This window comes from Dipodomys spectabilis, unplaced genomic scaffold (genome assembly GCF_019054845.1).
Source record: "Dipodomys spectabilis isolate Male_0828 unplaced genomic scaffold, ASM1905484v1 ptg000015l, whole genome shotgun sequence".
In the NCBI taxonomy this organism is placed as follows: domain Eukaryota; kingdom Metazoa; phylum Chordata; class Mammalia; order Rodentia; family Heteromyidae; genus Dipodomys; species Dipodomys spectabilis.
In genome coordinates, this window is record NW_024870692.1 from 3,511,985 (window position 1) to 3,527,381 (window position 15,397).

General features: G+C 38.4%; 1 protein-coding gene and 1 pseudogene across 3 annotated transcripts in view; both read left to right on the plus strand.

Annotated features, from left to right (window-relative positions):
- Chd7 (chromodomain helicase DNA binding protein 7) overlaps window positions 1–15,397 on the plus strand; it is a 214,988-nt gene that overhangs the window by 145,609 nt on the left and 53,982 nt on the right. For all 3 annotated transcript variants that reach the window (XM_042666031.1, XM_042666047.1, XM_042666039.1), the window contains exons 7-8: window positions 289–344; window positions 13,605–13,719. In XM_042666031.1, coding sequence (XP_042521965.1) covers window positions 289–344; window positions 13,605–13,719 — 171 coding nt within the window. The remainder of the gene's footprint in view (window positions 1–288; window positions 345–13,604; window positions 13,720–15,397) is intronic.
- Window positions 9,375–9,997, plus strand: LOC122095504 (annotated as a pseudogene).

The following is a 15,397-nucleotide window of genomic DNA, read 5'->3' on the forward strand; positions in this document are numbered from 1 at the left end:
GATTTGGGGTCAGGTTGTTGTGAATGAAGCTGCATGTGGTTAGGGAGGAGTTAAAGTGATTCATGTCTCAGAAGCTGGAGCACATCGAGTACACACATGCATGGGCCTGAGCACGTCAGTCTTTATCCACAGGCCTCCTGCAGCTCACAGCCTAACCATCTTTTTTCCACAGAGGCCCTGTGCTGCTCTTCTTGGGATGTTTCTTTTTCCTATGGGAGCAGACAATTGCTTTGGAAATATTGAAGTACATGGTTTTAAGTGTGTACCTGAATTTTTCTTTTGTTGCAGAAGGAATCTGGAGAGGAGGTAGAAGTTGAGGAATTTTATGTGAAATACAAAAACTTGTAAGTAAAATTTTTTACAGGGGTGGGGAGCTGTATTTTTATAGTACTAAGAACTTTTTAAAATGTAAATTAGAAAACTTTGGTAGAGTTTAGTATTTTAAGCTGTTTCCTATTAACTTTTGTTAACTTTTATGCATTTTGCGGGGAGAGGGAATGTGTAATTGGTATAAATATTGACTTATGTTATCAAGAAGTTCTCCTTAGGCAGAATAAGAATTTCTATAATAATACAGAAGTAAGTAAAAAATTTCCTATCCTCCGAGAATTAATTTTACTCTCCAGGGCTGTTTCTTCTCCCTTCATCTGTTTGCGGAATGCCAGGCACTTGAGATGAGAACTTTTCCATCAGACGAAGGCTGTAGAGAATCATGGCATCACTCAGGCTTTAAGATGCAGTGAGCTGTGGCTTTATATGGATTTGTTTCTGATATTTGTTTAGTGGATTTATATTGTGTAACTTTAAAAATCTTACTGGAGGGTCTGGTGTATCGGTTGTACCTGTAATCCCAGCTATATGGGAACTAGAGATTGAAAAGTCACAGTTCCTGGTCAGGCTGGGCAAAAATTTACAAGACCCTTCCTTCAACAAGCCAGGTATATGGTGGTTCACATCTGTAGCCCCAGCTACATAGGAGTCCTAAAGACTAGCCCCAGGCAAAACAAGAGACTCTATGGGAAAAATAATACAATCATCATCATCAGGCCTGTGAGTGTGGCTCAAATGGTAGAGTGCCTGCCTAGCAATTATAGTGCCCTGAGTTCAAATTCAAGTAATGCCCCACTTGTACCATCCTTCATTTTTCCTTACCACCATCCCCCCAAAAAAACATCTGAATGATAAAGCACTGTGGGTTATTGTCATCGATATGAGCTGCAGGTGTAGGCAGTGCATCTGATCTAAACACATTCTGATGAACCAGCAGATTAGAATTAGTAGTTACCCTGCTGAAGAAGACTGAACAAGGATAAGATAAGTCACTGAGATCATAAACATTTCGTTTGCTTTACTGTTTTTAAACAAAAGAATCAGAGCACCATATCAACAAATGCTTTATTTATTTATTTTCTGGTTCTGGGCTTGAACTCAGGGCCTGGGTACTATCCCCAACCCTCTGTGCTCAAGGCTAGCACTCTACTACTTGAGCCACAGTGCCACTTCTGGTTTTTGAATGGATTACTGGAGATAAGAGTCTCACAGGGACTTTTCTTCCCTGGGCTGGCTTCAAACCACAATCCTCACATCTCAGCCTCCTGGGTAACTAGGATTACAGGTGTGCACCATCAGCACCCAGCAGTACTTTAGTTTTTCAAGAGATCATTTTGTAGACTACCTTAAAAGTAGCTTAAGAAAATTTACTTTGTCCTAGGAAATGTGGGCATGAGATGCCATGATTTTCTGTCATTCTCTGTTAGTCAACAGATGAACTTCTATAGAAGTTAAAAGCAAAACTCTTCACCAAGTCAAAAGATAAAGATGTCTTTGTCAGTTTTATCATGAGAATTCTGTGAAACCTAGAGTCTGGCAATAAAAATCACTCAGTAAATATTAGCCATGTCATCATTTTGTCCTCTGAGCTTGATGAGTTTACACATATGGAAATTATATGTGTCATAACTTTCTGTGGCTGAATCCATAAAAAGAGAGGTGAGGGTACATAAGAAGGTATTCTAGGTAAACCAGATAGGGATAGTTCACTTGTAGATGTACCAAATCAAAGTATGAATGAGGAAGCTCAACTATCAATGGTCAAGTGCAAGTCTCCCAAATCAATGTGTGGCACTGGGTCTTGAAGTGTCTCAGTCCATGGGAGCCTGTTAACAACTGAAGAAATGGGCTAGCTTCCTGACCATGCATCACTGCTAGGTTGGGAAGTACCCATTCTCCTGTCAGTCACATGAGATGCAGCAAATGGAGTTTTAAAAACTGGCTTTCCTGTCCAATATTATGGAGAGCCAAGAGAAATTAAAATTTCTGTGAAACAGTTTTGTTAGTTTATTTTAATACAGTTTATAGGAAATCTGCAAAAACAGTAGAAAAAAATCTTGTTTTTAAAAATTAATATGTGTCTTCTGGAATGACACTTTGACACTATTAAATATGATCATGATTTCTAAATAATTTCATCATTACTCCTGGATCGATAAATTGAGTTTCTACTCTAAGAAAGACCTTTTTTTCCTGCTTCTACTTCAAGTCTACTACTTCAAGTCTTTTTGGTGTGTGTGTGTGTGTGTGTGTGTGTGTGTGTGTGTGTGTGTGTGTGTGTGTGTGTGTGTGTGTGTGTGTGTGTGTGTGTGTGTGTGTGTGTGTGTGTGTGTGTGTGTGTGTGTGTGTGTGTGTGTGTGTGTGTGTGTGTGTGTGTAGAGGTCCTGGGCCTTGAACTCAGGGCCTGCATGTTGGCTCAGTGGTAGAGTGCTTGCCTTGCATGCCTGAGGTTGGATTCCTCAGCACCACATAAGCAAAAAGAAAAAAGCCAGAAGTGGAGCTGTGGTTCAAGTGGTAGAGTGCTAGCCTTGAATTGAAGAGCTGAGGGACAGCGCCCAGGCCCAGAAATTCAGGCCCCACGACCAGACCCTCCCCCCCAGCCCCCCTCCCCCAGCCCCCCTCCCACCCCCGAAAAAGAATCTCAGTGGACTTTCTTGCCATGGAAGGTTTCAATCATGATTCCCATGTCTCTGCCTCCTGAGTAGCTAGGATTACAGGTGTGACTTACTGCTGCCCTGCTTGAAGATTCTTGTTTTATTGAACAGATTGTAATTATTTTCTTTTGGAGTATTGTTTACTTTCTCACATCTTTCCAGTTTTGGCCAGAGGGAATTCTTTCGAGCTGGCTTTTCTGTCTTGACCCCCTCTTCCTTTGAGTACTGGCAACAGAGTATGTTCCCGATTCATCCTGTAACTTCCCCATTGCAGCTATAGAATGATTTAGTTTTCCAAGGAGTGCTGGTGTTTTATTGGAGAGGACATTTTAGAAACCAAGATTTAGGCTTTGAGTGTGTTCGTTGCTACTACGGAGTTATTGTTTCTCTAGGCATTATTAGGACAGTATGCAACCTGTATATACATTCACAGATAACCTGAACACTTGTGCTTACCTGCTCACCATATGTTTACATGTATATGTATAGATATATCTACCTACCTATAACAAAAATGGTGCCTTAAATTGATAAAGTCCAGCACTATCCAGAACCACCACAGGGTACATACATTCTGTCTTTTCTCTTAAACTATGTTTAATAATTTTCTTCTTTTACCATGAGAAACTTAGCTCTTACTATTTATATTTGTTTTCTTTCCAGTCCTTAAAAAATGCAGCATATGATTTCAGAATTATTTAATAGTTCATACTTCTGTTAAAAAGTAGCCTGTATGGGTTGGGAAGATGGCTCAGTGGTAGAGTGCTTGCCTTGCATGCTTAAGGCCCTGGGTTTGATTCCTCAGCACCACATAAGCATAAAGAAAAAAGCCGGAAGTGGTGCTGTGGCTCAAGTGGTAGAGCGCTAGCCTTGAGCTGAAGAGCTGAGGGACAGCGCCCAGGCCCAGAGTTCAGGCCCATGACTGAACATCCCCCCCCCCCCCCCAAAAAAAATAAAATAAAATAAAAGAGTAGTCTGTATTTGGAGTTTTAGCAGTGTGCAGTTTGAGGACATATAGATTAAATACTCTCTTCAGAATTTGTTTTGGTTCTTAGGTTGTACCTCTGCCCAATTCCATTATATTTTGGACATAAAGTTTGGTTATTAGTTTCTTTTTTCTATTGGCATGTTATGTTAGCTGTCTACTTGTTGATCTTTCTTTTTTTTTAAGTTTGTTGGAACATTTAACATAATTCAGAAGTCAGAACGGTATGCAAAAGCTTACTCAGAGAAGTGTTTATCCTATTCCTATTTATCTCATTAATACTAAGTTTACCTTTTCTATGTCTGTGTGTACATGTGTATGTACATGTGTTGTATGTGTGTGTATATTACTAAAAGATTATAAGCTATCAATACATTTAGACTTTTCAAACTTTAAAAAAAATTGACAACTCTTCTGGAAATGACCCCATCAGTTCACAGGGGTTCTCCTTTGTTACACTGTGGCCCTCTCATTATTGCATGGCTGCACAACAAATTGATATGTATGTAAATGGTGTCTGGTATTTTATAAAGATAAATAATGCTGTGATAAGAATTCCCATGTAAGACTATACAATTTCAAATTGCTGGAGAAATAACTTCAAGGATTTCTAGCAGAGTGATTGTTAGCTCAAAAGGCAAACATACATGTAATTTTGAAAGATGCTACCAGACCTGTTTCTATGAGGATTGTGTTAGCTTGTATTCCTATCAGCAATGTAGAACACTCAGTGAACCTGTTTAGTTTATCACTTGTCTGCGTATGTCTTGCCTATTTTTCTGTCTTGCTTCCTTTGGTCTTTGCTAATTCTTTACGTATAGGGGATGTTAACTCCTTATGCCAGTTATATACTGGAATTATTTTGCCTTGGTTAACTGTCTTTTAATTTCATAGTGGTTAAAATTCTTATGTGTTTAAGCCCGGCGCCGGTGGCTCACGCCTGTAATCCTAGCTACTCAGGAGGCTGAGATCTGAGTATCGTGGTTCAAAGCCAGTCCGGGCAGGAAAGTCCGTGAAACTCTTATCTCCAATAAACTACCAGAAAACCAGAAGTGGTGCTGTAGCTCAAGTGGTAGAGTGCTACCCTTGAGCTGAAGAGCTGAGGGACAGTGCTCAGGCCCAGAGTTTTGGAACTGACAAAAAAAAAAAAATTCTTATGTGTTTAGATTTATTAGTGTTTTATTGGATCTTGTTTCTCTTCCTTCTGTATCTCCCTTTCCCAAGCAGTGGAGATTGATCCTAGGAACTTTGCTTCCTAAGCTAATGGTGTACTACTTGAACCACACCCCTCTCCTTTTGTTTTTATCTGGTAGAATCTGTGCTTTTCCTAGGCTAGGCTTGAGCCGTAATCTTCTTTTACCTCCCAGGTTGCTGGAACCGCAGGAGTATGCCTCCACAGCCCATTTGTTTTTGAGATAAGAGCTTGCTAACATTTTGTCTGAGCTGTCTTGGCATCTTGATCCTCCTATGTCCACTTCCCAAGGAGCTATGATTTCAGGCATGCACTACTATATACCTGACCCTGGGTCTGGCTTTTGAGCCATAACTAGAAAGTCCTTTCCTATATCAAAGTTAAGGAAACAGTTGGCCTGTAGGTTTTGTTTTTTGTTTTTTGTAGTGCTTTCATGATTTCATTTTCTCTGTTTAGGTACGTGATCTGTTTAGTGTTTTTTCTTGTGTATGGTATAAAGCATGGCTCTGATTTTGTTCTTCTCCAAATATAGTCATGCATCACTTAACAAGGATTACATTCTGAGAAACACATTATTACTTAATTTCCTCATTGTGTGATTATCTAGCATGTGCTTATATAAACTGAGATGGTCAAGGCCAATCACTGAACATGGTTCCATTGGTGTAATCAAGAAAACAATGAAGATGAGATATCTGAGCCTGTCTCCATGGCTTAATATAAACATATAACAAGTTCATAATATAAACTTACATAACAAGCTTAATACAAACTTTTCATAAGTAGACATATACTTTAAATAATGACAAGAGGGATAGCATCCTAAATGCATAACCAGTAACATGGTTGTTATTTTCATTACCAAGAAGTATATACTCTACAAAATGTATGTGGTACACTTTTGTGTCACTGCCAGTGCAATAAGTATGTTTCCAGCAATGTTACAACATACATATAAGTAATGTATTGCAGTTGGCTTACAACAGCTATCTCACTAGTCAGAGATTATTCAGTTCCATTGTAGTATTGTAGTACTGCAGTCTTTATATATGATGTTTCATTGACTAAAAATGTAGTTATGAAGACATTGTTCTAACACCATAATTTAAAAGTATCTTTTCCACAGTGATTTGAGATCTAGTTGTCATGTACTAAAATCGTATATATTTAGATGAATACCTGTACTTTTTGTTCATTTGACCCTTTATAAGCTAGGACCATATTTAGTCTGTATATTGTATTTTAATGTTTAACATATCTATTTTCCTTTAGTAATTTTCTCCTTCATGTTTTCTTTCCCTCCCTTCCTTCCTTCCTTCCTTCCTTCCTTCCTTCCTTCCTTCCTTCCTTCCTTCCTTCCTTCCTTCCTTCTTTCTTTCTGGGGTGTGTGTGTGTGTGTGTGTGTGTGTGTGTGTGTGTGTGTGTGTGTGTGTGTGTGTTGGTTCTGGGCCTGGGCACTGTCCCTCAGCTCTTCAGCTCAAGGCTAGTATTTTACCACTTGAGCCATAACACCACTTCTGGCTTTTTCTTTTTATAGTGCTGAGGAATCGATCCAACACAGGGCCTCATGCATGCAAGGCAAGCACGCTACCACTGAGCCACCTTCCCAGCCCTCCTTCATGTTTTCACATGTAGTATTTCACACATTTGTGTTTATATGATATGTCTTATGTGATTCCACAAAAATGCTTCTTTGTATTTTTTATTAATGTTGTTTTAAATTTACAAATTTATTTAGGATATCGAGTTACACTCTACAAAAATAAGGCTATATTTCCAGTTAGCTCAACTTCTGTGTAATCTTTTGAGAGAGCTTAAAACCTTTTATATATAAATTTGATACATTATGAATTTTTTGTTAAGTATCTCTTACTATTCTGACTTATCTAATGTATTGGTTAATCATACCTCAGATACATTGTTGAATAATTAATGAGATAGTGAATGCCCATGTCTTGTCTGTTTCTTCTGTATTTTAAAAGACTTAGCATTAAGACTAAAGTATCTATAAATTTAATTGTATTAATGAAATAACAATCAATTCATTATTTCCTAATGTTGAACCAACTTTGAATTCCTAGAGTTCCTCTCTCCCTCCCCTCTCCCCTCACCCCTCTCCCCTTTTCACTCCCTTCCCCTTCCCTCCTTTCCTCTCTTTTCCTCTCCTCTTCTTTCAAATGGTAATAGAGATTGAATTCTGGGCCTTACACATACCACGCAAATGTGGTATGTGTAAGGCCTCTGGCCCCATGTATTACTCTCTTAATATTTTAAAATATTTAGAATTTTCACTAATATGCTGGAGTATGATTTTGTTTTTTTCTTTTCTTGGTTTGTACTATATATAGCAACATTACATTTATATAATAAATGGTTTTTTGTTTTGTTTTGTTTTTGTTGGTCGTAGGGTTTGAACTCTGGGCCTGGGCACTGTCCCTCAGCTCTTCAGCTCAAGGGTAGCGCTCTATCACTTGAGCTACAGCACCACTTCTGGTTTTCTGGTGGTTTATTGGAGATAAGAGTTTCACAGACTTTCCTGCCCAGGCTGGCTTTGAACCGCGATCCTCAATCTCAGCCTCCTGAGTAGCTAGGATTACAGGCGTGAGCCACCGGCGCCCGGCTTAATAAATTTTATTATATACTTGTTTCTAAGGAAAAACTGTATTTAAAAATGAGCTTTCATTTTCCAAAGTGACCATAAGCTATATAATTTATAGGGCCTAATTTAGATTATTTAATAGTTCATATAGTTTACTTCTTCATAACTTCCTTGTAGTTTTAGTGCTGCCTAGTCTGTCAGGAAGAATTCTTCTTTTGGGGCCTTAATTGTTTACTAAGATATAGCAACCAGTCTTTGAATCTCTTCCTTTTCCTTCTTCTTTTTATTAAGCATTCAGAATGGAATATCATTGGGATGTAGAAAGTAGAGAAAGTATAAAGCTAGAATTTTCTGAAGTGGAAGAATGCTTATCTAGCATGCATGAGGTCTTTGGTTCAAACCCCAATACCACAAATGAGGAAGAAGAAAAGTAGGAAAAAAAAAAACAAACTACTTTTCTAACTGAAAATTTCAGCCCAGTTTGCAGAAGGTAGATAGAGCAGAGGCCGACTCACTTGAACAAGTGCTTGTGCTCAGGGCAGGTGATGGTGTTTTGCATATACACATTTGTCTCTTCCAAGGCAAGAATATTAACTAAACACATGCTTTCAGTGCTCAAATAATCAGGAGACTTGACCATGTTAACTCTGTTAATTTTGTTTCTAATTTGCTTATTTAATGGAAACTGAGACAAGTAGAAAATAGAAAATAAAGTACTTAAAATCTTACTACTTAGAAATGATCATTAACATTTTGATGCATATTCATCTAATCTGCTTTGTAAATATATGTGCATGTGTATAGGATTATGTCAATGCATATTTATATAAGTACTTACACTTAAAATCTTTTTCTTCTTAATTATAGAGGGATTAAATCAACCCTGCCTTTGAAAATGTGTATGAGGCATATCATAAAATCAATTACATGGTACTTAGCATTATAACCATATTAATCATTTTAAAAAGATTTTGTAGTAGATGTATATTTTCTAAGTAGTAGTACCTTGATTGTGAACAAAGTGTATATTTAAGTGTTTATCCAGTCTCTCTTCCCCTCCCCTCCTCCTCCCTCCCTTTCTCTTCCCCTCTCTATTTCTCTTCCCCTCACCCGTATTTTTCTTACCTTGGTTGAGGAGCTACTTCTAGAGGTTGAATACAGAGTTTTGTACATATTTGGCAGAGTTCTATCGCTGAACTACATATCTAGTTCATAGTTTTCTGAGACAGAATCTTGCTGTGTAGCCAAGCCTGACCTTGAACTTGCCATCCTCCTGTCTAGCCTCTCATGTGCTGGGACTTGCTGGCATGTGCACCATGCATGGCATCGTCTCATCTCTTTTTAATATCATCATCAGAAAGAGAAAGTAAACACTTGAGGTTTAGGGGGCAGGGAGAGAGTTATAGCATAAACGAATATTAAAATATCAGATGGTACAATCCAGTGTAATGGTAGAAGTGGTCACTTGAATGTGATAAGATGGTAAATGAGCCGGGGAGCCTGGCAGGCATGTGGAGACTTTGAGTCATTCCCCATCCCCCTCATACTACTGGGGAAGAAAGGATCTGCTACCCTGTCACTGCCCAGATGCTGGACACTACCCCAGGAGGGATAATGATGAAGTATTTCCTGGGCCAGGGCATGCCCTGAAGTTCCTGGGACCAAGTGTTCACTGACTTCTTGCAAGGGCACCTGAATTCCTGTCATAAACATGTCTGGACAAAAGATGTAATACACTGAGAGGGCACACTTGACTAGAAGCTTCCGTCCCAGAGACTCCCAATAGGCAGAGCGACTGTTTCTTGTCAACATTGCTCACTCGATGTACATCCTGGAGGACTTTATTGTGGACCCACAGAATCAAATCGTGACCACCATCATCTGGAACATCAACCATACCCCATTGGTGGTGGTAGAGGAATGATATGTTTACTTTGTGAACTCTTGCAACAGCTGGACCAAAATCCTCCAAAAAACCTGCATCTTCTTGAGCTTATTTGGTGTTTCCAAAGCTGTCCAGGAATTTCATCTTTCATGGTTCAAAAACAATGTGATTGAGAGTATTTAGGGTTTTAAATACATCTTAGCCAAGCTGCAAGGTGAGACTTCTTCCAAAACACTTGTTGAGATATCCAAGGAAGAAGGCACTGGCAGCTACCAAAAAGGCTGCGTCACCAAGCAGCAGGAGTGCAACAGTTGTTTGTATAGCAGGCTTCGCTGCACCCCAACCAGTGTGACAGAGCTCCCTATTCCCTCTCCCCATGCAATTCATTATTAAAAATCCACTTTGTTTTCTCTGTTGTCTGCATGATGGGCTGGGGGCATATGAAGTGCACCAGTTAGTGTTCATGTCCAAGCCCTGCCTGTTCATTCCCCCATGAGTGGATGATAGGTGCAGAGAAGTATGGTGACTTACCCAAGCGGAAATGTAATAAAGGACAGACTTTAAGCTCCATGAGGACAGGGCTTCTTTCTTTCTCTTATGTATCCCAAGTACCTGAAACAATATGTAGCATATAGCAGGCACACAATAAAATACTTGTTTTATTCGTTTGCCTGCCCCACCCTCCACAAAAGAGTATTAAAATATCAAAGAGAACAATGCCAGGGATGCTATAAAACATCTTGTTTAGTGTCAGGAAAAGACAGGGTTGAGTCCTGTTCAAGTGTAGGCAAAGATATATTCAGAGCAGAGGATGATGAACATGAAGGAGCTAAGTATATCTCAGTGAAAGATGGATGTTCAGAAGGGAATTCTAGTAAAAATTCACAGGGAACATTGTTGCAAGCTCCTGGAAGAACACAAGCCAGAAATACAGAAACTGGATTTATGGGCCAGCTCGGATTGCATTGTGGTCCTTTCCTATTGGTAGGGAAGGATTAGGCTAACATTACTTTTGGGTGATGGTGTGCTAGGCCTTATATGAATCAAGGACTTAATCCACCTCTCATTTCCAAAGAAACTGCTTTAAAAAAATAAATTTTTTTAACTTGACAAAAACATTTTATTTCTCAGTAATTAAAGGCTAAGAACATAAATTTATAATTAAGACCATCCTTGTAGTGCCAATTATTGTATACAGAAGTACTCATTCACTTATGAAAACTGCTTGTTAGGCCTTATTAGTTCATTTTCTGTTTGCTTTTTTCCCCCAAATCTTTTAAGTAGTTGTACAAGGGAGGTGCCATATTACAAAGCATTTTATGAATACAGTGAGTCTTGTCTTGATTAGTGTCACCTCCTTCAAAATCTTACACCCTTTCAACTCGCCCCTTCCCTTCTCTTAATTTCCTAGTATATGCAATGAATTCTTTTTTTTTTTTTTTTTTTTTGGTCAGTCATGGGAGCCTGAACTCTGGGCCTGGGTGCTGTCCCTCAGCTCTTCAGCTCAAGACTAACACTCTAGCACTTGAACCACAGCGCCACTTCTGGCTTTTTCTGCGTCTGTAGTGCTGAGGAATTGAACCCAGGGCCTCATGCATACAAGGCAAGCGCTCTATCACTGAGCTACCTTCCCAGGCCCTGCAATGAATTCTTGACTGCATCCTTCAACCCCTTCGATAATTCATTTGTCTTACCACTCTCCCTTTGACTCCCCTCCCCTTCTTGGATGTGCCCATTTTCTGGTGTTGAATTTTTTGGGCTTTGACCTAGTCTTTCCAAAAAGATTATACTACTTGGGCTCTTCTTAGAATCTGTTATATTTCTTAACTCATTTGTAACCATTTGTTTATGGACCATCCCAATAAGTTTACTTCTAGATTTATCTATATTCTACCACAAATGAAAGAAACATGCAACTTTCATTTCTCTGGGTCTGACTTACTTCACTTAATATATTTTTTCCAAGTCTTTCCATTTCCTTACAAATAGAACAATATCATTCTTTCTAATAGATAAGTAAAGTTCCATGTGTACATATACCACATTTTCTTGATCCATTCGTCCATTGAGGAGCATCTGGGCTGATTCCATATCTTGGCTATGGTGATTAGTACTACAGTGAACATGGTTTTACTAGTGGCTTTACTGCAAACACATTTGTGTTCTATTGGATAAATGCCAGGAGTGGTATATTGCTGGGTCATAGGGTAATTCTATGTTTAGTTTTTTGAGGAGGCTCCATACTGCCTTCCAGAGTGGTTGAACAAGTTTATGTTCTCACCAACAGTGTAGTAAGAGTTCCCTTTTGGCCACATCCCTGCCAGCATTTGCTGTTGTTTGTTTTCTTGGTGATGGCCAATCTGACTGGGGTGAAGTGAAATTCTGTGTGTGTGTGTGTGTGTGTGTGTGTGTGTGTGTGTGTGTGTGTGTGTGTGTGTGTGTGTGTGTGTGTGTGTGTGTGTGTGTGTGTGTGTGTGTGTGTGTGTGTGTGTGTGTGTGTGTGTGTGTGTGTGTTTTATTTGCATTTTCTTTATGGCCAGAGATGTTGAGTGTTTCTTTAGGTGTCTATTGGTCATTTTCACTTATTGTGAGAAGTCTCTCAAAGTCACTAGCTCATTTATTAATGGGTCATTGTTTCATTGAGGATTTAATTTTTTGAGTTCCAAGTATATTCTGGATATTAGACCCTTATTTGATGTATAGCTGGTAAAAAATCTCCCATTCTGTGTGCTTGTTAGCTGTGTCCTGTACCATGCAGAAATGTTTTAAGTTTGATGTAATCCCATTTAACAAGTCTTTCTTTGGTTTGTTCTATTTCTAGAGTTTTTACTTAGAAAGGTTTAACCTGTGCCCAGGAGCCCAAATGTTTCTCCTGCTTCTTTTTGTAATTAGTCTCATGGTTTCTTTTTTTTTTTTTAATATATATTTTTTTATTTTTATTTTTTGTGAACATACTGTACAGAGGGGTTACAATTACATGGGCAAGATAATGAGTGCATTTCTTATCAAGCATTGCAGCCTCCTCCTTTGTTTCCCCTTCCCATCCCTTCCCAGCCTCCCCCTGCCCCCCCACCCAAGTCTCATGGTTTCTATTCTTACCTATTCTTATATTGAGGTCTTTGATCCATTTTGAAGTGATCCTGGTACAAGGCAATATATGAGGATCTAGTTGCAGTTTTCTGCAAATTGGATATCCAGTTTTGCCCAGCACCATTTGTTAGAGAGGCTTTCTTTCTTCCAGCCTATGTTTTTGGCTCCCTTATCAAATATTAGATGGCTATAGGACTGTTAGTTCATTTCTGGGTCTTCTGTTCCATTGGTCTCAGGCCTATTCTTATGTCAGTACCGAGCTGTTTTCATTAGTATGGCTTTGTAATAAAATTTGAAGTTTGGTATTGTTAATGCTCTAACACCATTTTGCCTGCTAAGGATTGCTCTTGCTCTTCAGGGTTTTTTGTTATTCCATATGAATTTTTGAATTACTTTCTCTGTCTTATTAGAGAATGTTGTTGGGATTTTGATGGGTATTGCATTGAATTTGTAAATTGCTTTGGGCAGTATTGTCATTTTCACTATGTTAATTCTCTCAATACAGGTGCATGTTAGGCTATTTTCTGTTTTTATTTTTATTTTTTCCTTAGTGTGTAGTAGGTGAAAGCAAAAGACTGAAGCAAACTTTAGGCACTACTGAAGATTTTTTTTTTTTTCATTCAAGACCGGGACTTGGAACTTGCTAACTCTTTACACTCATTGGCAGGTGCCCTACCATCTGAGGCCCACTATTGATACCTCTAAGCCTCACTATTGATTTTTCACCTACTTTCAAACAATAGTTCTTATATTGAATGCTGTTCAGTAGTGACAATGATATTTTTAGTTGTTTCTTTTTTAAAAAATAGTAAGACTTGCTAAAATAATTATTTTCTACATATTTCAAGGATGTGATTTTATTCTTTCAGCTCTTATCTTCATTGTCAATGGGCATCTGTAGAAGATCTGGAAAAAGATAAGAGAATTCAGCAAAAGATTAAACGATTTAAGTCAAAACAGGGCCAAAACAAGTTCCTTTCAGAGGTATGAAATACCTGATTAATTTTTGAAAATGTTTATTAAATTTTACTCTGGAGTTTGAATTTTAGTTTGGTAAGTTGCTACAAAAAATTACAACAATTTATTTGATGCTGTTACTTGCATATTGGTAACTAAGTATTGCTAAAAATTTTGTAAACAGGAAATTTCTCATTCTTCCTGTTTCTTTGTCTCAAAAATACTGGTCCTTAGGATACTATGTGGAAATAGTGATGGTATGATTAAACACTTGCATTGAAAGTGCAGATAATAAATGAAAAAAGTAAGTAGACAAATGCTCCATGGAGATTTAGCAGCCTAAAAGGTTGAAAAATTCTACAGTAAGTATAAGATACAAGTTCTAGGATATAGAAGTTTAACTTTTTTTGGCGGGATGCGGGGGGGGGGTGGGGGGGGGAGGGGGAAGACCTAGGTGGCAAATTTTTTTGTTTTAGTCAAGTGACTCTGAAAGAGTCCACTGATCTTGTGCCACAGAAACTGAACAGGGATGGAAGCTGGTATACAGTGTGTTTGCCTAGGTTTGCGGGAGTCATAGGAACATCAGCTCTGCTACCCTGAACACCCAGCCTTCTCAGTGGAACTGAGTGGAATGAGTTAACTTACTTATGATTCAGATCTTAGATCTAGGAGAATAGGAAGATGATTTTTTTCTTTGAAAGGATGATCTTTTGGAAAATAATAAACTAAGAGATTCTATTTCTCATAACTTTATAATGAAAATAAAGTTAAGTTTTTCCATATCAGGTAAGTTGAAATCATTAGATTCCTTTTAGAAAGGGATACCCTATGTTCTGTTGACCTTTTCTGTGGTCTCAGATGGGGATCGGGGGGAAGACGAAAAGCACAGTGTAGCTTTCCCCCATCCTTAAATCCTGGTGCTGTTTATTAATTTGGGCTTGGTTTCCTGTAGTCTAATGCTCTTTAGAGAATTTTATCTGGCCCTTACTATACAGCCTGTCGGTCTGAACCTGTTATCTGTGCCAACTGTTTTTTAACCAAGGTTGAAAAACATTATCTTCCAAGAAAATTGGCATTTAGAAATCTTAGGTTCTATTCTGAATGAATTATGAGAAGATAAATATATACCATCCCCCACCCCCACCCCCCGCAACCTTTATGCATGTACTGTGTATTTATTGTGGCTTCAGTGTTCATGGCTTTGCTACTGTAGAGATTTCACTCAGGGTTCCTTTCATTTCTCTGTTACACCTTATATGTCTCCTGCCCCTAAAGTGTTATTCGAAAAGATCACTTAGTCTGGAAATTTTATCACAAGCATGGTGGCATAGATTTACTCAGTGGGAAAAATGTAGGGGGAATAAAGTAAATTTAATTCTTTTTAACAATAAACATGACAGTTCTAAGAATAAGTTATCGTTAAAAAAAAGTCTTGCCATCCAAATCTGATTTGTAGAAAATTTTAGCGTTAATGTTGTATGTGAATAATAAATGCATATTGTTTATATAGAAGCTTTTGCAAAGCCAGTGCATTCCTATATTGACATTTTAAATTAACGAAACATTTGGTGTTTTCCACATCTGTAGAAAGGCCAGAGGTAGTTGAGTTGTATTTGAGTTTTTTTGTTTGTTGGTTTTTAATACTATCTGGGGGCTTGAACTCAGGGCTTGGGAGCTGTCCATCTTTGCTCAAGGCTATCACTTC